At 43.7% G+C, this 22,677-nt stretch overlaps 1 protein-coding gene across 1 annotated transcript in view; it reads left to right on the plus strand.

Moving 5' to 3' along the window:
• LOC134436314 (glycogen synthase kinase-3 beta-like) overlaps positions 1-22,677 on the plus strand; it is a 32,171-nt gene that overhangs the window by 1,872 nt on the left and 7,622 nt on the right. The window contains exons 2-8 of the mRNA XM_063185467.1: positions 1,529-1,716; positions 2,648-2,731; positions 7,039-7,149; positions 7,693-7,823; positions 14,656-14,860; positions 19,875-19,970; positions 22,067-22,253. Of these exons, the coding sequence (XP_063041537.1) occupies positions 1,529-1,716; positions 2,648-2,731; positions 7,039-7,149; positions 7,693-7,823; positions 14,656-14,860; positions 19,875-19,970; positions 22,067-22,253 (1,002 nt within the window). The remainder of the gene's footprint in view (positions 1-1,528; positions 1,717-2,647; positions 2,732-7,038; positions 7,150-7,692; positions 7,824-14,655; positions 14,861-19,874; positions 19,971-22,066; positions 22,254-22,677) is intronic.

Raw genomic sequence — 22,677 nt, forward strand, 5'->3', positions numbered from 1 at the left:
GTATCCAATGTACAGCTATTTAAATGTGTTTTCATAATGTTATAGACTTTTATATTGAGATGTGATGTTCAAGTTTGTGAACAATCACAAAATTATTCCCCACTATCCAGTGGTGTAGTCTACTTTTTTATGGTGGGTATACTGTATATTTGAGCATTTTTAGAAGTGGGTATACTAGTTGTGCCATTCAAAACAATGGTTCAATCAATTTTAAGTGGACATACTGAAATCCCAGAAATTTAGAAGTGGGTATACTCCATATACCCGCGTTCTACGTAGACTACACCACTGCCACTATCATTTTTTGAGTTCATTTCACTTAAATCTACGTGTATACAAATGAAAACAACTATTGAGTTTGCCTAGCTGCCCTTGCATAGGTCTGGGCGTTTGTGGCATGCTCAGCACCTTTGCAGCATAGGCATGACTGGACTGCACGTGTGTTTTGATGTTGACTTGGCGCACTCATCTGCGGATGGTCTCATGTTGCATGTTCCTACCCAACGTCACTCCTCTCTCCCCTCTTGTGTGCCAGCAGCCAGGGAGCCTAAGCGGTTGATGATGGGGTCACCGTGAGGGCATTGCAATCCGGTCCCTATGTCTCAAACTTGCTGTCTTACATACCTCACTGCTCACCTTTTTCCCCCTCCCCTCCGTCTCTCTCTTTTTCCCCGTGTTGGCCATAGCTGGCGTAGAATTTCCATTGCCCCTATATAGATACAGATCTTTGTGCAGGATGGGGATAACGTAACATGACTGGTCAGGTGCACCTTGGGTCAGTGGTTGGTTGGGTAGGCTACGGTTGGGATTTGCTACGATGAGAGCAACAGGAAAGATGTGTGTTTTATAGCAGCTGAATCACACTGGTGACATGAGAAAAAACTTCTTGCAACTTTAAGCATTATGTACTGTTTCTTTTCTGGATTTGATTACCGGTACTTTATTATCACATGCCCTTATCTGTGGGACGGAATTAAACAAAAGAAGAAATGCAAACTGGAGCAAAATTAATTACATTTTGCACCGTATTTAGAGCCAAAATTATTGTATATGTAGGGTTAAGCTTACTCATGGTGTCTGTCTGTCTGTGCAAGCATAATGTTAGGTCAAATTACTGGAATTGAACCAACTCCATGCAAGGCCATTCTTGCACACACCACTGTATCATTCTGCACCAAGAGCATTGTTGGACGTTTTACAAAGGTGTTCTGAAAGTGTCTGCAGTGCCAGCCTCCTGGTCCATCAGATTGCTATGATGGTCAGTTTCACCAGCTCCGATGCAACAAGGAGTATCCAGATATCAATTTTTTTTAAAATATAGTGACTCATTTCAGTTATGTCACTTGTGTATAGATATATTTTTTCTAAAAGTTTAAAACAGAGACATTTTGTTAGATCCGTCTTATTCTTTCTTAACAAGCCAAAGACTTTCACCTGTAGATTTGGTGTCAAGTTCATCCTGTTCTGCTTGGATTGACACCAACCTGTGTGTGTGTGTGTGTGTGTGTGTGTGCGCGCGCGCGCGCAGGGGACAGTGGGAAGGTGACTACGGTGGTGGCCACCCCTGGGCAAGGCCCAGACCGCCCGCAGGAGGTGTCCTACACGGACATCAAGGTGATCGGCAATGGCTCCTTCGGAGTGGTGTACCAGGCGCGCCTCGTGGACTCCCAGGAGCTGGTGGCCATCAAGAAGGTGCTGCAGGACAAGCGCTTCAAGGCAAGTTCACACACGGACACGGACACATGCAAATACACATGGACGCACACATGCACTCACGTCTGTTACCCCATTTCGTCTCTCTTTATTATTTTCTCCCTCTCTTTCTTTCGCACTTTCTTTCTCTCTTGATTTACTTTTCGTACTCTTTCTCTTGCTTTTCTATGCTTCCCCTGTCTTACCCCCTCTCTGTGTGTCTCTTTTCTTCTCCCCCTCTGTTAATCTCTTGATCATCTCTGTTGGTATCCAGGCACTAAGGTGCTGATCCACATAGATGTGCACAGTTGGCCTAGTCACTCAGACATTGTTATACCTGCGGTGTGTTGCTTACTTATCACACCCACAGGCACACTCTTAAGCACTCGCAGTGACACTAATGCTAAAGTCACTCACAGTGACACTAATACCGAAAAAAGCACAAATTGACTGCCAGATTAAACACGGCGCTCTAGGAAATTCGGTGTTGTCGGCGCAGTGAAATCAGACTTTTATGTGTATATAGTGTTGTTGTGTCTAGTTTCCCCATTCTAGCCAGCTAGTAATTCACCATTTTGTTTAACAAAGCTGTAAACTGCACTGCATTTGTGTGCGTGTGCGTGTGCGTGTGCGTGTGCGACAGAGAGAGCGAGAGCATGTGTGGTGGTACTCAACAGTGTGCTGTACTTTTACTGTAATGTAGAATTATGTGTATAAGGTCTTTTTTGTATGTTATGTATTTGTGTGTTTATGTAAGCTGACAGATACCTTAACTTCCTTCGGGATTAATAAAAGTACTCTACTCTACTCTACTCTACTCTACTCTACTCTACTCTACTCTACATTTGATCACCCAGTGTGTGGTTGTCTGTCTTGGTTGAATGTTTGTCAATCTCAAAGCAGCAGAGGCCCATAGCCAATGGTTGTCCTCTTTCATTGTTGTGTGTGTGTGTAGAATCGGGAGCTTCAGATCATGAGGAAGCTGGACCACTGCAACATTGTGCGGCTGCGCTACTTCTTCTACTCTAGTGGAGAGAAGGTCAGTCTCGGTCCATACATTACATGACCGCACTAGTCTAAAACACACACCTCTGTGACTAATGTCTGGGCTCATTTTCATTGCATTACACTTAGCAAATTAGAGATGTTACAGGGTATTTGTTACAGTCCCTGGAGCAGTCTGGGAATAGGTGCCTTGCTCAAGGGTACTTCAGCCATGGAAGCAGGGAGGGATTGGTAAGGGTGTGAGTTGAACCTTCCACCCTGTGATATACAATGCAACTCCCTAACCATAACATAACTGCTGCCCCCATCTATCCAAGACATGATCCTTGTGTGATATTACGCCATTATTTCAATATGTACAGTTATGCTCAAAGTAATAGCAGTGTCTTTAAAAAGGTTAATTAATGTCAAAATTCTTCAAATAAATTGTGTTTAAATGAGCACAAAAGCATCGGGGACACTGCACTGCACATTCTAGTTCCACAGCAAGGGCATTTCCTCTTCAGTATAGGGAAACATGACTCCCTCCAGTACCCTGGTGTACTCTAACTGATCCATGATGTTTGACATGAGGTAAATGGGAACAATTCCATAGAACGAAAAACATCCCCATATCATACATGCCCCATTCCCACACCTTCATGCTTAACTGTCTATTTACCACATGCCAGGGATCATTGATCAGTTTGAGTACATACTGGAAGAAGCAATGTTGCCCTGAGGAGGAAATGCCTTTTGAAGTGAATGTTTCAACAATACAATGACCCCAAACACACAAGCAAGCAAAATCATGGTTCCAGACCAAACAGCATCCAACTAATTGAGTGGCCAGCACAATTCCTGGACCCTAATCCCATAGAAGAGTTGCTGGCTGACAAAAACATCCTGATCAGGAGGCAAAACCAAGAAACGCAGAGGAATTGTGGAATGCAGTACAATTACGCTGGCCTGCAATACCTGGTGACCGTTGCCAGATGATGGTCAACTCCATGCACCACAGATGAGCAGTTATCAGAAACCATGGTTATGTTACAAAATATTAGTTTAGGATGCTCATCAAAGGTGAATTTTCAAGAATTCGTTAGTTTGCACAGAACATTTTTGAATCTCCAAAGACAGATGTCAACTCAACACTGCTATTTTTTTAACATTACATTTCTTATATTCTAACATTGAATTGAACCCCTCCCCAAGCTGCAGCTGCAGTCGTATCCAGAGCAATGGAATTCAGAGTTTTGACAAGAAGGATGCAGAAAGCAGTTTGGTGACAGGATGCACGTAGGTTCAAATAGTTCTAGCCTGCATTTTTCTGTCCGCTAAAGACTAACACAGAACCACTACATAACAAGCAAAGGTAAATTAAAAGCTATTTACATTTAACTTTACCACATTTTCTGTGTTCCACGGCCACTTCCTGGAACAAGTGGAACTATGTTAATGACATATCTATAGAATTTGTCAAAGGCCTGATAAGCTGTCATTGCTGCATTAAAAATGGAACATTAAGATCCATGGGATCGGCCGACCTCTTACCTCCATGGCTCTGGTTGTATCCGTCCCAGAGAGACGGTGCAGCTGCAAAACATGTTCTTTTCTTTTCACAGAGGGTGAGAAATTACCCCCTCTTCCCCATACACAAGCTGGAGAAACTCGGAATTGATTATCGTTCCAAAGGGGGGATGGGGAGGGGATTGAGGTTTGACGGGAGGTGGGAGACAGAACAGAACTGTAGCGAAGCTAGTGAATGAGAGCGGAATCGATGTTAATTTGCAAGGATTTGGCAACCGCAACACTGGGCCCTGACTGTAGCATGCCATTTTGACAACTGCTTTTCTCTCTCCCAGGCCATTTAGCCTGTTTCATTTGACACAAAACCAATAATCACAGCCTTAGCAAAGGAGTGTATTGTAAACATCTTGGCTTTGCACGCTGTATTAAACAGATTAGGATGGGATTTTTATAGTCAGTGGTGCAATGTTATTTTACATACATTCAAAAGTGCATCACCTCAGCTCAATTGCCGGTATAGATTAATTATTTTTCTTCTTGCCTACCATGCTGATGATATTCAGCAATAATACAGGTACCAGAAATTATGATAATCAATGCATACTGCTATATCTTTTTAGATTTTTTGTGTGGGCAGCACATACTTTCTGGTTGCAAGGTGCAAGGTGCTTCATAGGACTTAATAGGACTTGTATTAAAAGCATCTGTAGGGCTGATGGTATTTCACGCTTGACCGTTTCTTGGCAAGAATTTTTGCAAATGTTCTTTTTTTTCTTATTTCATGTGTTGAAGTTTCAGGCTCAGAATTGTCTTTTACCATCAGTCAAACACACACTGACTAATGGGTCAAAGCGGCTAGTACGCCGCATTCCACATTATTACGCAAATGACTTTTTTTTGCCGTTTTCCCAAATAATCAATAGAAATTACAGTCGTCATAATTTTCAAGTCATCAGCCATTAGAGTACAATTAAAACGTTTTTGAATGAACCTTCCAATGATAACGGTATTTTTTAAAATAATAAAAAACTTAAAATGCCCAAAATGCTCTGTTCCAAATTATTGCGTAAAACAGTTTTATAGTGTTGTAATCCACATTTCTTCCTTTTTTCCCTACAGTTGGCATTTGGTACCTTCTAAATTACATTTCAATGTTCAAAACTTGGTTATAAGCTGTAACTGGAATGCTGCATTTATCATTGAAGTCAAGGGCAGGGCATTGCATGGAGTTATGGAAGCCCCGATATCCTTGATGCTTTGCTCTCAGCTGTTTTTGTTTGTTTGGTCTGGTGACCCACACTTCACTCTTCAATATACCCGTAGATTTCCATGCCACGTTTAGGTGCTTTGGAGGTGATTACATTCTAACTCAGTCACCAGACATAACATCCCATTCATTTTAAATGGGGTTTTATGTCTGGTGAGTTAGAATGTCATTACCTCCAAAGCACCTAAACGTGGCATGGAAATCTACGGGTATATTGAAGAGTGTGGGTCACCAGACCAAACAAAATCAGCTGAGAGCAAAGCATCAAGGATATCTGGGCTTCCATAACTCCCATGCAATGCCCTGCCATTGACTTCAATGTTAAAAGCAGCATTCCAGTTACTAAGACAAAGAGCTTATCACCAAGTATTGAACATTGAAATATAATTTAGAAGGTACCAAATTCCAACTGTTTTGATGTAAATGTGAAGAAAAGAAAGGATTGGATTGGATTACAACTCTACAAAACTACTTTGCGTAATAATGTGGAACAGAGCATTTTAAAGAATTGAATCACTGGCCCCTGTGCAATGCCCTTGCTCCATAACACAATAGTAGTGCAAAAGTAATTGGAAAAAATCGAATCGAACCGCATCGCATCGTATCGTGGGGAAGTCTTAAGTATCGAAAAAAAAATCGAATTCCTGATTTAAGAAATGGATATCGTATCGTCATGAAGGCTGTGATTTACACCCCTATTTTTTACTAGCCAAACTGAAATTTCATCAGCATTTTAGCCTATGGAACCTGTTTGTGTAGTATTCTTGCACACCTCCTCTGGGTCACCAACGTTAGACAATTGTTGAATTGCTTGAAGAATGTCAGTAGACCGAAACATTGCAAGTCTACTCTGCAAATGAGAACAGTGTGCAGGAGTTTTGACCACCGAAGCCCTTTTTTGGGAAAAGGTGCCCTCTACCTATTAAAACCTAAATATCTCAGCCTCCGAAGCACATGATGAAAGCATGAAATAAGTTGCATTTAAAAGCTAGGACCCTCATTTGCATTGAAATATGTTAATTCGGTTCTAACATACCCAGATTTTTAAACTCAAGTCGCAAGAGCCTGAATGCAGCATATAGCATGTTGCTCCAGGTACTAAAGGTCTAACGCAGGGATGGGGAACATTTTTCATTCAAAGAGCCACTTAAAATTCCTTCAAGTTCCGTAAAAGTCCTCAGAGGGCCGTACTATGAACACAAATCAGGATTTCCCCATGCAATTTAGGACTACATTGAAGGCAGCCACCTTTAAAACAGACCCCACCTTCTCTAGGCCCCCTGAATATAACTGAATTGTATTGCGAAAGTATTTTCTAAGATTCCTTTACTAAATATGTCATATTTCATGTGAAGCTGCATAACATTGAAATTATATTGGGGGCCGGATAAAACGGCCTCAAGGGCCGCAAACGGCCCTCGATACATAGGTTCCCCTCGCCTGGTCTAACGTATGCGCTGCATCAGGATAAAATGGGTTAATTTAGAGCCCTGTATGTAAATGATGAAATGTTTCATTTTTTATTTTGTTTGAGTGTTTTCCTGTGTGTTTTTTTTTCTCCATAGAAGGATGAGGTGTATCTGAACCTGGTGCTGGACTTTGTGCCAGAGACGGTGTACAGAGTGGCACGACACTTCAACAAAGCCAAGACCATCATTCCCATAATCTACGTCAAGGTAACCTGCCTGCCTGCCTGCCACTCTAAAAAAAGACCCGAGAACAGTTACCGCTAGTTTATTTTTAGAGAAGTTGAGTGAGCTTTGACTCGCTTTTCCGCGGTATAGGCAGTATTTTTGTGCCACTCTCTCTCTCTATATATATATATTGCTGTCAATCTCTGATTTTTCTTTTACATTTCTCTCCTCTTGGATTTACATTACATTACATGTAGCACATACATTTAAGCGACTTATAAACAAGGACATGATTTGCAGCATACAGGCATACAGTATTTGGGGAAGTACAGCCAAGCAGGGTTAGTGTTTTATTTGTTTGTTTGTTTTTGTTGTTTTTAAATGAAGGAATACTGTCACCATCACAGCCTTGAAGGTTGAATGAAATGACTGATCTTGTAGCATCTGGTAGCTTTTTCTGCCATTGAGGGACCATGACTAAGAACAGTATTTCTTCAACTTCTCTCTCTCTATCTCTATCTCTATCTCTCTATTTCTATCACTATCTCTCTATTTCTATCACTATTCTCCTTCCACATTGTGTAGGTGTATATGTATCAGCTGTTCCGCAGTTTGGCGTACATCCATTCCCAGGGCGTGTGCCACAGAGACATCAAGCCCCAGAACCTACTGGTGGATCCCGAGACTGCTGTCCTAAAGCTGTGTGATTTTGGCAGGTAAGCAAGGACCATTACATTTACCCTTGCTGCTGCTTGTTTTTTGTTTTGTTTTTTTTTCCATCATGGGCATGGGCAACTGGTGGCCCGGGGGACACATGCGGCTCAGTTCCTCTCTCAGTGTGGCCCTTAGATAAAAGATTAATTAAAAAAAGAAACCCTTGAATTTCAGATTTATATATAAAAAAAACCTGAGTCATTCCATCAGTAATTATACCGTTTGGCTGATTCCTTTCAAACAATACTTATAGTCAGAGCAACCAACTGCACCTGGCACTCTGCGAGTTCTGGTCAGATCTGTGGTCATGTGGCCCTCTGATGGTGGTGATGAAAGAATTTGGCTGCCCTTATCATGAAAGTTGCTCTTCCCTGATCCCCTAAAGCAGGGGTGCCCAACCTTTTTTTTTTTAACCGAGATCTACTTTTGAAATTGATGGTCTGCCGTGATCTACCAAGTCAAATTTAAGGATGTCAGTATGAAAATTTAAGATCACCATTTATTAATCACCATTATTATGAACAAAATGTTTTTAGGCTACTATGGCCGTATCTTTTCAGTGTGTTTTCAAAGTCTGCTGAATAGCCTATGTTTACAAAGCAATGCAGCACTGATAGTATGCAGAGATAATTTCAGTCCTACACAAGTCATAAACAACTGAAACAATTTCAAAATGATAAAACATTTGGTATATAAAAGGCATATAGGCACATATGCCCTATTTCTAAAATATGATGAAGCATTATCATGCCTTGAGTGGTACAAATTAAAAAAGGGCTCAGAAATTCACCATTTGTTATGAGTAAATAGTAGGCTAGTTAAGTTCACTTTACTATGAGAGAGAGAGAGAGAGAGAGAGAGAGAGAGAGAGAGCAATGAGAGAACTCATTGGATTGGTTAACACCCCTGTTAAGAGTGACTTCTATATGAACGTTTTTTTTTTTTTTAGCTCTCTGGGACAGTACCACAGCAAAGGCTTTCTGTTGTGAGTTTGGCCAATCGTTTTGTCCACAACTGGAGCAAGAAACAGCACAAATTGAAGTGAATTCCATATATGTCAACAACTAACATTTCCCTAACACGCGACACGCGATGTAACCGAAGTTAGCGATGATGCATGCGACTAGCGATTTGGACGAAGATCCTCGCATATCGCCTCGTCATAACGCATCGTTGCGCACATCATGTTCTGTTACTCACCCGATGTTACATGTGTGCACACATGAATCAACTGTAATACCCTTACGGTCACTTCCTAATGCTTTCCCCTCATTCTGTTTTACCGTGGGACTAATTATCTAACCAATACAGTACCAGCAGCTTGCTACATAGCCTACTTTTGAAAGACAGTATTTTCCCCGTCACATTACATGTCTCGCGATCGACTGCCACTCCCCTCGAGATCGACTGGTAGCTCGCGATCGACTGGTTGGGCACCCCTGCCCTAAAGCGACTTATACTGGACCAGTTAGGTAGAGGGTGCTGGTTACAGCCAGTCTCTGCAGCAGTGTAGTGTTGGGTGCCTTGCTTTGTACAGGAGGGCACAGACATTCTTCCTGCTGGCATTGGATTTGAACTTGAAACCTTCCCATCACAAGACTAACTCAACAAAAAAGGTATAGTCCAGGCAACTCCAAGTAAATAATGAGGCCCTGCTGTGGCCTAATGGTAGGGGACTGGGTTACTATGCCGGTGATCTGGGTTCGATTTCGGCCCAGGTCATTTGCCAATCCTCCCCCATCTCTCTATCCCACTCACTTCCTGTCACCTCATACGGTCCTATCGAAATAAAGGCAAAAATGCCCCTAAAAAAATGAAAAAGCATTTATTAACTCATGGCTAAAGCATGATTACAAGCACAAGACTAACTCCCTAAGCATAGCCATCCAGCTGCACTGGGACCAGTGCTTTGGACTCTCAGCTATGCAGGGGTTACTGGGCGAATGGTCTGTTCTCCAGGGTTTCCACTGGTCATAGAATATCATGGAATTTCATCGGTATTTGTGCTTTGTTTTGTCTAAAATACTTCCCGCAACATTATAGCATCCAAAAACGTCAAGAAGCTTCTCATGTCAGGCAAACATGCCGGGCAAATGCAGAAGAGAGTTGACTGAAAATGGCAATTTTAAAGACTGGTAGGCTACTACAAATTGATGACCACAGCCCTAAATGTCGTTCTCTTATTAATATTTTGGGCATATAGCTTAACGAGAGGTCATGGAAATTCTGTTTTATGGTCAGGGAAAGTCATTGAAATGTCATGAAATTGTATGCCTGATATGGACTGGGAACACCTGTAGTTACTGTTGGACACCATCATTACCTTTGGGATAAGAAGTGTCTGTACTGTGTTGTTGCAATGAGGCAATAAGAGTCATATCTCAGGGCTTACCCATTGCTGTGAGATAATTAATCCAGTTTTGGTTTTAAAATCAAAATGTACGAAAACAAACATGCACTTACTATTCCACTGTTATGTTGTCATTTGTGAGCTGAAAGGTCATTTGGGGGAAAGTCTAACATTGTGTAACCTCTGGCTAGACGAACCCAGCAGTGCTTGACAATTCAACTTTGATGCATCACAATGATTAATATCCGGCAAGTGCACTGACTACTGTTTTAATGTGCAAACCGAGGCAACATGCACTTATTTTGCATGGTTTTATTTTTAAGGTCAGAAAGGGGTACCTATAGCATAGCTTAGTGCCACATGACTCACCGCTCTCCTAATGACAGCTCTGATCATGTGACCTTATTATTGATGCTGGAACACACAGTCCAATCATATTGGCGCACTCTGCAGTCATTAAGTGGATTGCCTCTGTGTGGCCTGGCCTTGCAGTAAAGTACCGGATTAGCATCCCATTTATGCTTTAGTCATATGTTTTTTAATGCAGAAAATGTGTTTTGTGTGTCTGACCAAGAAAAAGCATCCAATGACCTTATATTTGGTTTGGAAAACATTTGCCCTGGTGAGCGTTATGTGTGACATTAAGTTATACAACGGTTGAATCGGTTTTGATTTTTGATTTATTTTTTTCCTGTGCGCAACTGACATCCTGTGAGTTTTTTGTCAGGATATCCTCACTCGGGTATTCTCGTAGCAAAACCACGAAATGGCAGGCAGCAGTTTGATAATGTGACAGTTGACCGTTATAAAAGTGTGGATGTGAACGTCCTTGAACATTAAAGAGGCATCAAAGTGGACAAGTTTGCGCACACATTTTTATTTTAAAAAGTCTCTTCCACTTATATCTATATAAAGTGTGTTTTTGACCTACGGTTCAATACACCCCACAATTTCTTAAATCTATCTTTTTGATGATCGTTTATAGGTAGAATAGAAGAGGCTACAAGTTTAAAAATAATGATGATTTGAAGCTAGGAAGCACCATTACATCATGTGGTTGTTCTCTGGACAGAAGGGTAACAGAACTTTCGAAAGGGCATATCACGAAGCTGCTTTCTTGTGTCACGAATCGATACAGTATTTCTCGGTTCAATACAATATCGTTACAGCCCGTGTGCGCGTGCATGTGTGTGTGTGATTTAAATCAAGTAATATTGCAAGCCGTGGCAACGTGTTCCCTGGTAACACTGTTTATTATTACTGTACATTACATTGTACTTAGCTGATGCTGGTACAGAGTATTGGTTATAGTCCCTGGAGTAATGTGAGGTGGGTGCCTTGCTCAAGGGCACTGAAGCTATGGATGAAGGCGTAGGTACAGGTTGTCCATCCATACACATTCTTCCAATCGGTAGGTTGTGTGATATTCGAACCTGAAACCCTTTGCTCCTAAGACTAGCTATCTAACCATTATGCCACGCCTGCCCCTGACAAAGAAAAGCGGGTAACGTGGCGATTACCTGTGGCAAGGGGTCCTCCACCCCTGAGAAGGCCAATCACGGCCTCTGGTGAGCACTGGAGGAGCGGTGTTCCTTTTCTGACCCCACTCTCCCCTCCCTGGTGTGCGTGTCATGTTGCCCTGCCTAGCTGCCACCTGTTTGGCCTAATGGGGCTAGTTTAAAGGGCCTGCATGTTTAATGTGGTTTCCTGTGGTTTCGGTGACTGACACTCGGGCACACCGTGTGCTCACCAGACCAGTACTGCTCTGGTCCCTCAAGCTGCTCCCTTCCATCCTACCAAATGTTTTCTCGGAGGACTCTTGAGTCTCATATCTTGCGAGCTACAAAGCTTTGTGATCCAAGTCAGCAACATTGTTCATTATATGATATGATATGAATCGCATAAAGAAGGTGTATTAGTTGAACATTTTGAATATTTATTGTTAGGGTACCCGCAGGTTATTAGAAGTGTTAAAAAAACATTGAATTTCACTTTCAGCATTAAAAGTATTAAAATTAGCTTCTGTAAGTCTTATTTTATCCCATGGAGGCGTTAAAAACACTAGAAATGGTCACCAGACTAGTCTGACATCGCAGTACAGCTCCACGACGAAGATCTACTGGCAAAACAGTGGGAAAAGCACTGTTGTCTGAATAAAGATCTGAACAGTTAGTAGCCCATTACTCAAGTTTGTACAATGATGAGCAGTAGGCCAATTCAACCAGCAATAATCCATAAGTGACACATATTTTGTGGTTAGATACAGCTGGGATGATTTGTCCTAGGAAAGCGAGCAAGTTGACTCAAATCCACAACCCACATGTGGGTCCTGTCCCGCCCAGTCATTGGGAGTCAATGCCCTAAAGACCTAAAGTTGTTCTTAACCAAAAATGTTGTAAGTTGTTGTTGCTGACAGATGTGTCAGTGTTGCTCAGCACCAGCAACAAAATAATATATCACATTTATATTCTGAGTGTAACTTGACAAAATGTGATGTAAAAGAGAAGAAATGTTTTGCCTGCAAGAGTGTTTCGTGCATATCTAAACCATTTTTTTTACTGATGTTGTGTGCTTTGGTTGAATCAATACTGAAGTGGAAGTTGCCATTGAAACCAGAAGTGGTCTCCTTTGCTGTCCACAATGCATATTATTGATTTTAATCATTTTAATTTCATGCTTTTGTCACTGCTTCTGCTTGTCTACAAAGGCCTCCAGCATTGTGACATCTGCAGGATTTTTTTCTTATTTCTTTCTTCGTTTGTCCTTTCTGTGATGAGCCATTTTTTCGTCTTGATAAATAAGCCTCAAAGCCCAGGTTGACCCTATGCTGGCTGAGTGCTACACCCTACCCTTTGCATGGCGAAGACCAATTTGCAGACTACACCATTACGTGTTACTAGACGAGATTTGATTTAAGACAAACCTACAAATCTGTTATGCCGCTACGCTCATAGAGCTCGTCACGCACAGCAAAAGCAAAAGACTTCAAGCAAGGAGCGCAGATGTCAGATACTTGAGTTGAATATCAACTCCAAGTTTGTCTAAAAGTTGCTGTGAAAGCCACATGCGGTGTGCTGTTTTTATGGATTCTGTTTTGTTTGTCGGCACCACTGAGCTATGAAAGCCTCTGGCTTGCTGGCATCTGTTGACAACAACCTTTTTGTTTGTGTCAAGCAAGCTTTGCTTGTGGGCCTTTCCAAGAACATGATTAAGTCATGATAACCCTGGCTGAATTAATCTACGAGAAGTGGTAAACTTGCTAATACATAGCCTAGGTTAATGGATGGGTATAATTTTCTATGCTCTTCTATTACACGATTTACCACTACCTCAAGGTTAACTTAACCTACTTTACTACAGAGCCAGGTTCTTGGCATACCGTCCAGGACTGTAAAATCAGCCTTGTTGTCATCTTGCTTCTCTGCTGTAGCCTTGGAAAAGGCCAGTTCTACAACACCACTTCACAAAGTACGCAGGGGCTATTCCAAGAAGATGGTTAAGGGGTGCAGTATGTAGGATGGTGGCTAGAGTAGGTATTGTAACTATGCTGCTGCCTATTCCCAATTTTGACGTTTTCTTGAATATTTACAGTATCAAGTAATAAACTACTATTATCATGGCAAAGTACACTACGTTTTGCAGCTGTATCATGCTGGAAATTACATGGGGAAGATCTGCTAATGTAGAAGATCTGCTAATAGATCTTCCTCAAGGTGAACATCATAAGGTCGGGAATGCTGGCAATACTCCTGACTGTCCTGTCTGTTCATGCCACTACCTTGCAGCTACATGCCAAAAACCAATAACTGTGCCGCAACATCTTTTCAATGTTTTTTTTTTATTAGCACCACTAACATACAGCTATGTTAGGTGAAATACTCAGGAATTGTTTGCTGGTGTGTGTCTGACATTTAACTAAATTGTGCATATACTGTAAATATCCATATCATACAACATTATATGAACTGCTAAAAATGATCTACATTTTTAAAACCTTTGTCGTCTCAGCAGTTGCACATGGAGCAGCCAATGGCTGACGCAAATTACGTAAAATTATGTGACCCCTGGAAGCTAAAGTTCTGCTAGTTCCACAGGACTGTCTAACAATCCTGACGGACACGACAGTACCCCATAGATTGCTCCAGGCTATTTTTCCTAAGCATTAGATTGGGAACTGCGACTTTCCGACTACCTTGAAGGCCAAGGCAACCCTGCCCATGCTCTCACCTGTTCTTGTTTTATGTGCGTGCACAGGGCCGCTGACCGCTTTAGCCAGGCTCAGGACAAAGTCATCTGAAAGGGCTCCATCCCCCAATACGATACAATACACTGAAAACTCTATCCTGGGCCCAGATCAACCTTTTTGTCCCCGCATGTCTGCCTCCCTGTGCATGCATTCTCTCTATTCAGGCGTCCACGTTTAACTTTGTTTCTCCCTCCATGTCCCCTCTTCCTCCACCTCCTCTCTTCTTTCCTTCTCCCAGTGCCAAGCAGCTGGTCCGCGGCGAGCCCAACGTGTCCTACATCTGCTCGCGGTACTACCGCGCCCCGGAGCTCATCTTCGGCGCCACCGACTACACGTCCAACATCGACATCTGGTCCGCCGGCTGCGTGCTCGCCGAGCTGCTGCTGGGACAACCCATCTTCCCCGGGGACAGCGGCGTGGACCAGCTCGTGGAGATCATCAAGGTATGGACACACACACACACACGCACACGCACGCACACACGCATATGTACACGCATATGTACACACACACACACACACACACACACACACACACACACACACACACACACACACACACACACAGACAGACAGTGGCAGTTGAGTAGACCAGCTCATTGAGATCATTTAAGTATGGATAGAAACACACACACGTGTGTGTGTGTGTGTGTGTGTGTGTGTGTGTGTGTGTGTGTGTGTGTGTGTGTGTGTGTGTGTGTGTGTGTGTGTGTGTGTGTGTGTGTGTGTGTGTGTGTGTGTGTGTGTGTGTGTGTGTGTGTGTGTATGTATATGCACGCGTGTACACACACACACACACACACACACTAGACCAGCTCGTGGCGATCATCAAGGTACAGACAGAAACACACACACATGCATATGTACACACACACACACACGCGCGCACGCACACTTGCTGTGTTCAGACCGATCAGAGTGGTGCCCGTTCCCACACCAGCTACGTCTGCTTACCTGCGAACCTTCCGTATTCATACTGGGTTCTGAACTTTTCCATATGTGACCATTTGTTAGCCGGATGAACCTGCTGACATCCACGCTGTCGTCAGGTTTGCAGGGAAAGACCAAGTATCCAGCATGCTCAGAATTGCGACATGAAAACGCTGACTCTGTTCAAGATTAGGTGCGGGAACGGGCACCGGTACGGTTCTAGGTAGGCCTGAATGCGCCTACACAGCGTAGTGGAGATCAAAGTACACACACACACACACACACACACACACACACACACACACACACACACACACACACACACACACACACACACACACACACAAACAAAGCGGTGTGGACCAGCTCCTGGAAATCATCAAAGTTTGGACACAAACACAAACGCGCACGCCCACACTTAAGTACACACACACAGTTACAGCGAAGTGGCCCACCTCGTGGAGTTGAACAGAAACACACACACTTGCATACACACAGCAGAGTGAACCACTAAGCTGCTTCAGCTGTAAACCAGGTTATGTGGACCTTGAGATAGTGGTAAATCTTCCTTATACAGTGGGTTTCAACCATCTTTGAGCCAAGGCACACTAAAATATCAAGGTACAGCACCAATTGTAACTGTTAACTTAAAATAAAACCCTATTGCCTATATTAACAATGTACAATCATTCTATAATTTTCCACGGCACACCAGATGATCTCTCACGGCACACTTGTGTTCCCCCCGGCACAGTGGTAAAGAACACGAACACTGTTCTATTAGAATAGCCTGAACACCTTTCATTACTAAATGAGCCCCGCAGGATGTCTATGACTAGGTTTACCAGTTTCTGTATGTTAACTTAGCCAGGGTTATCACTTAACTATGTCCATGGAATCACCCACCAGCTCTTAGAGATCTGCAAGGTACAGAAACACACACACATACACACGCACACACACACACACACACGCACGCACGCACGCACGCACACACACACACACACACACACACACACACACACACACACACCTCTTATCCTTACATCCCCCTCTTTTCTTTTTTCTCTTCCTAGCTTTCGCTCATACTTATTCTCGCATATTCTGTCTCTACTTCTCTCTCTCTCTCTCTCTCTCACACACACACTCTCACTCCACTCTCTCTTTCACGCACACCACTCACATCCCCTGCAGCAAGCTATGCCTGGGATTTCCTGCTACTTTCAGTTATAAAGCTGCAGTAGTGACTGCATAACTTCTAGACTTTTCTGCGCTCGTTGAAGTGATCCTCATCTAACATAACTTTCCTGTAGCCGAGGAAGGCCTCCAGCCGATTGGCGCCTTCACTTTAGCACTGTGTGGCAGCTACTGGAATGTCCATAGAACAGAATATTTTTTTAAAAACTTAATTAGAATTGATTAGAATATTATGAATAGAACTTAATTCTCCAGATTGGAGAGGTATCATAGTATCATAATCATTATGATCACTTGCCACCTATCAAAATACCTTCGTTTTTTATTTTGGAAGTGACATGTTGTGACATCCTACTTTCCTGTTGTGGAAAGAACCCAACATTTCAAAGTTATGACTGTTTGTTCTCCTCATCCAGCTTTTATTTTCTATTTTTTTTTAGTCTGTACTTTCCAACCCTGCAGATGTGATTTTACGGGTGTTCGTTCACTTTACATGCCTCCCAGTTCTGTAGTGTGATCTCAGGCGGACTCCTTTTCTGATGAAATGTCAAATTGACTCTGTGTCCCCTCCATCTGCTTGACTTTACCAAGTCTGCTTCACCCAGCAGAGTTGCATTTATTTTGTTTTTTGTCTTAAGTGATGTATGCTATGCACATAACACATTTGCACAAGCCAGCATGTATTGGATATTTCAAATATCGCTTCAAACCACAGTGTAACTGGGTAGCAGTGCAGGCCTGTTAAGAAATGGCGCCCAGGGTACTCATAAATACACACGCACACATTACATTACATTACACTTAAGCCTGGTTTAAACTCATCCTTCGATTGCGGGATACGTACTGTCAGCGGGGAGTGTCGGCAGATCACGTACCCAAACAACCACCTCGCCCCCCTCTTTTAGCGCCGAAACGACCCCTTGCAGCGGTCAACGTATATTTCTCCCAGGCTGAATTGTCCGTGGTCTGCCGCTATCCCCCGCTGGCAGTGCGTGTCCTGCGACTGAAGGAGGAGTCTAAACAGACCTTTAGCTGACACTTTTCTCCAAAACGACTTGCAGGCGACTTACAGGCGAGCGACTTTACAGTTAGAGTCCCTGGAGCAGTATAGGGTTTGTTGTGCTTCGCTCATTGGCACCTCAGCCATGAAGTGTGCGGTAGAGGGTGGAAGGGAGAGTAGGATTCGAACCTGTAACCATCTGATCAGATCTCCTTAACCAATGGGCCATGACTGCCCCACCCCACGCACACTGGGATAGTTGGATATCTCTCCGAATTCCCCCGCTGCACTCTGTTGTCATCTTCGAATAATAGTGACGTGTCTGTCTGTCCATCTAGTCTAGAGTGTAGAACTTGCAGAGTTAGACCGTTGTGTCGTATTCGCTCATCAGTCAAACTTAACGAGGCCTAATTGAACGTTTAAGAGAGATCTTGGGCAGCAACCGACTACTTCCCTTAAAGTGATATTGAAAGCGAAAGTGATATGTCGGGAGGCTGAGGCTGATGATGGCACAGCGACGGAACAATATGCTGCGGTAGGGGACGCTGGCGCCAGCCGTGTCCGACTCCATTTGCCCGTGATTCCCTCACATGTGTAATTGAATTCCTCGTTGGCCGTAATGAGTCTGATGGTGGGTAATTGAAGGGGACTGGCAGCAGTGTGTGTGAGTATGTATGGAATGACGAGCGCAGCAGTGTGTGTGTGTGTGTGTGTGTGTGTGTGTGTGTGTGTGTGTGTGTGTGTGTGTGTGTGTGTGTGTGTGTGTGTGTGTGTGTGTGTGTGTGTGTGTGTGTGTGTGTGTGTGTGTGTGTGTGTGTGTGTGTGTGTGTGTGTGTGTGTGTGTGTGTGTGTGTGTGTGTGTGTGTGTGTGTGAGAGTGTGAGAGAGTGTGTGACAGTGTGTGAGAGTGTGTGACAGTGTGTGAGAGTGTGTGTGTGTGTGTGTGTGTATGTGTGTGCATGCATGCGTGTGACAGCGTGTGTGTGTGTTGGGATGAGGGGGGGAGGTTGTGGGGTTGATGCCCGAATCGATGCCACCCAAGTTGAAGATCCTCCTCTTGACACGAGTGAGAGAACTTAAGTCTGGATGATGTTTCAACATCACACGGACTTGACCTTCAATCAACCCGTCATTTCCCGGGGCCCGATCCTAGTCGAGTGAGGTTGCGGTCAGTGTTAATCGCGTGCGTAATTAAATCTGACTCACTACCTGTCCGGGACATCCTTTACGTTATCAAATATTAACATCCTAATATGACATTAAACAGTGGGTACTCAGCAGCAGCCTCTGATGATTTAATGAGACGCTTAATCAGGCTCCGATCATTAAATTAAAGCATGATAGGATTTTTTTTTCCCCTCCTCCTCCTCCTCATTTTTCTTTTAAGGACACGTGTCCTTGGAAGGATACATGATGAGGAATGCAGCTAGCTATCCTCCCAAGTGCTTGCAAGACATCCATCCTTCCAAGTGCAGCACGCAAGGGTGGAGATTGTTTTGGAGTTTTTTGACATGCACTTGAGCACATCACTCTGGACAACTTGCACTTATGAATTATGGATGGAGCTGAGAGGAGTGCTGGTGCGGTTCCGTGAGGTGACCCTCGTTATGAGTTGTCACTCAGAGAGCCAAAGATGACAACCTCAAGCACCAGAGCCGTTATATATGGCTCTGTCAAGCACTACACCCACCCCCCCCAAAAGCAGCAGGGCGGGGGTGCGCTGTGGCGAAGTGCGCTAAGCCCCCCCACATTTGGGCTTGCATGCCCAAGGGTTGCAAGCACCAAGGGTTCGAGTCCCATCCCTACCCCGTCTCTATCTCTCCACATACGCTTCCTGTCCTGACGCTCTTCACTGTCCTATCTGAAAAAAAGGCAAAAGCCCATGGGAATATACTAAAAGCAGCAGGGCTAGTTTTGATATCTTCTGGCTAGCCTTCCCTTCAACAATAACAACACCACCACCACATTCATCATGATGACCCACTCTATCTGGGCCGGATTAGCTTGCATATCTTTCCCAAGACCATCACTTGATTGGCTGTGATGGCTGTCACTCACACTCCATGATCCAGTTATTTCTGGGACTTGCAAGGATTTGTTACTCTGTGGAGTGTTGACTGTTGTATAAGATGTTGTATAGAGGAGGATGGTGCCCTGATGTTGTTCTGAGGTTGTTGTACTGAGGAGGCACTTGCATGGCCAGTTTACAGCTGTATGATTTGATGTGTTCCTGGGTTAGCAGTTTAAGACTGTGGCTTATAAGAAGAAGAAAAAGAAAACTAAGATGAACAACATTGTAACTGTTTTTTGTGTGTTTGTGTTTACTTCTCAGGTGCTTGGAACTCCAACAAGGGAACAGATAAGAGAGATGAACCCCAACTACACAGAGTTCAAATTCCCCCAGATAAAAGCACACCCCTGGACAAAGGTGAGAAGAAGGAACGATGCTTTTACTCACCAGGACCTTCAGATATTTAACTCTTACATGCATATGACCTACCAAAATCTATTATATCCTAAACCTTCCATGAGTGAGGTTAAGAAAAGGCCAATATTTAAGCTTAGATGACTTTCAGAATGGAAATTGCTTTCATTTTTTACCCCACTTTTGTAACTGTTTTCAACAGGACCATTATCTCTTGAAGAAAAAGCATGTTTTCTTGGGTCAACTGTAGATCAGGGGTCATAAGTCACAATAATTTGTTTTTATCAAGTATGAATGTATTATATTGGTTATCTTTTTTGGAAGCTGAATGATCTCTCTTTTTCCTAACCCTGCCTTGGATTTGACTGACATGCCTTTTTTAACTTGCATGTCCCCAGCAATTTCTTCCAAGTAGAATTATCTTTTTGCCATGGGCGGCAATTTCCGCTTATTTTAGGTTCACATTTTTTTAAATTGCGTGCAATTTAAAAAAAAAAAAAAATCATCATTTCCTCACCCCTCATTCATGTCTCTCACCCGCTTTCTCTCTTTTACTGCTGTTATCCCCTTATGGTCTTTTTTTTTGGCAGTTAATCATTTCTTCCCAGTGTACTCCGAAGTTCCCTTTCGGTTGGTTAAGTAAATAATTGACATTCCCAGCAGTCATCCCAAGAAAATGAGTGCCCTGCTCCAAATGGGAAATGGGGCTGTGGCTGCATGAACTCCTGCCTGGGCTATTAGACCCAAACTAATGATTCCATAATGAACTGCCGCTCTCACTTCGCTCCTGCTCTTCCTCTCCTCTCCTCTCCTCTCTTCCCCTTCTTCCAACCACGCCCCCCCCCCATTTCCCTTCTTCCAGCTACATCTCTCCTTTCCTCTCCCTCTCCTCTCTTCTCCTTTCCTCGCCTCCTCCACTCCACTCATCTCCTTTCCTCTCATCTCTTTTTTCTACTCTCCCCTCCTCCTTTCCTCTCCTCTCCTCACCCTCTTCCGACCACATCCCTCTTTCCCTCCCCCCTCCATCTTTCAATATGCCCCCACGTCCTTCTTTTTCTCCTTTTGCTGTTTCTCCTCTGTTTATTCTCTCACTCTCTCTTCCCTCATTTCACTCCTATTAAACCCCATCTATCCCTTCCTCTTGCGCTATTTTCCTCCTTTTCTCTTTTTTCAACTGCCATTTCTATTTTTCTGCTTCTTGTTTCTTCTCATTTTCCTCTTTCCGTCTGCCCTTTCCTCCCTCTCTATTTACAACCCAGTAGGGTGCAAACACCCCAACGTTTGAAAAATTAGCAGATTTGGTCAGTGTTAAAGGAATTTGCTAGGACTTTGCAAGGAAGTTGGTAGTGCGAAGGAACAATACTGCAAGAGCGAAGTGGAAATTTGCCAAATTAAAATGTTCAAGGGGCATTTGATGCACCCTAACCTCACACCTTTCTATCATGGGTCTCCTGCGTGTGCTTGATTCTGCACGACACACTTATTTCACAGTTTATTATTTTTCAGCACCAATTTTCCCTCCGCTACTCCACAGACTTTCGAGGTTCAGAGTGACACCGTTTCAATAAAATGTATAGGACGTAATAACACGCTGTGTAAAGATTAACTATCTCTCTCTCTCTCTCTCTCTCTCTCTCTCTCTCTCTCTCTCTCTCTCTCTCTCTATCTCTTTTTTCTCTCTCTCTCTCTCTCTCTATCTCTCTCTATCTATCTCTTTTTTCTCTCTCTCTCTCTATCTATCTCTTTTTTCTCTCTCTCTCTCTATCTATCTCTCTCTATCTATCTCTTTCTCTCTCTCTCTCTCTCTCTATATCTATCTGTTTCTTTCTCTCTCTCTCTCTCTCTCTCTCTCTCTCTCTCTCTCTCTCTCTCTCTCTCTCTCTCTCTCTCTCTCTCTCTCTATCTCTTTTTTCTCTCTCTCTCTCTCTATATATCTCTCTCTGTCTATCTCTCTCTCTTTCTAACTAACTGCATGTTTTTCTCTCTCTCTCTCTCTCTCTCTCTCTCTCTCTATCTCTTTCTCTCTCTCTCTCTCTCTCTCTCTCTCTCTCTCTCTCTCTCTCTCTCTCTCTCTCTCCCCCCTGGTTTGCGTGTCCCAGGTCTTCAAGCCGCGCACCCCTCCCGAGGCGATCTCCCTGTGCTCGCGTCTGCTGGAGTACACGCCCATGACGCGCCTGTCCCCGCTGGAGGCCTGCGCCCACGCCTTCTTCGATGAGCTGCGCCAGCCGGGAGCAGGCCTGCCCAACGGCCGCGCCCCGCCCCAGCTCTTCAACTTTACCGCGGCAGGTGAGGAGAGGAGAGGAGCAGGGAGGGGGGTAGGGGTGGGTTGGGGAGGTTAGCGGAAGGGATTGGGGTGATGCTCCCTGTCGCACTACCCCTCTGCAATTCTGAAAATATGTAAATACACACACACACGCCTCATACACACACACACACACACACACACACACACACACACACACACACACACACACACCTCATACACACACACACACCTCATACACATACCCACACCCACGATACACATGTCAGGATATGTGCACAGTGTCCTGGCCTTCTATCTCTTTGCATACAAATATGGCAGTCGTGCACATGCTCAGAGGTCCACTGTCAGTGATCTTTTGCCATTACACATCTCACATGCTTTATATTATCCCAGTCCTCGTCGCACCCCCACACACACATGCCAATAGGCGTGACTTTAGTGCCA

This window comes from Engraulis encrasicolus, chromosome 20 (genome assembly GCF_034702125.1).
Source record: "Engraulis encrasicolus isolate BLACKSEA-1 chromosome 20, IST_EnEncr_1.0, whole genome shotgun sequence".
Lineage (NCBI taxonomy): Eukaryota > Metazoa > Chordata > Actinopteri > Clupeiformes > Engraulidae > Engraulis > Engraulis encrasicolus.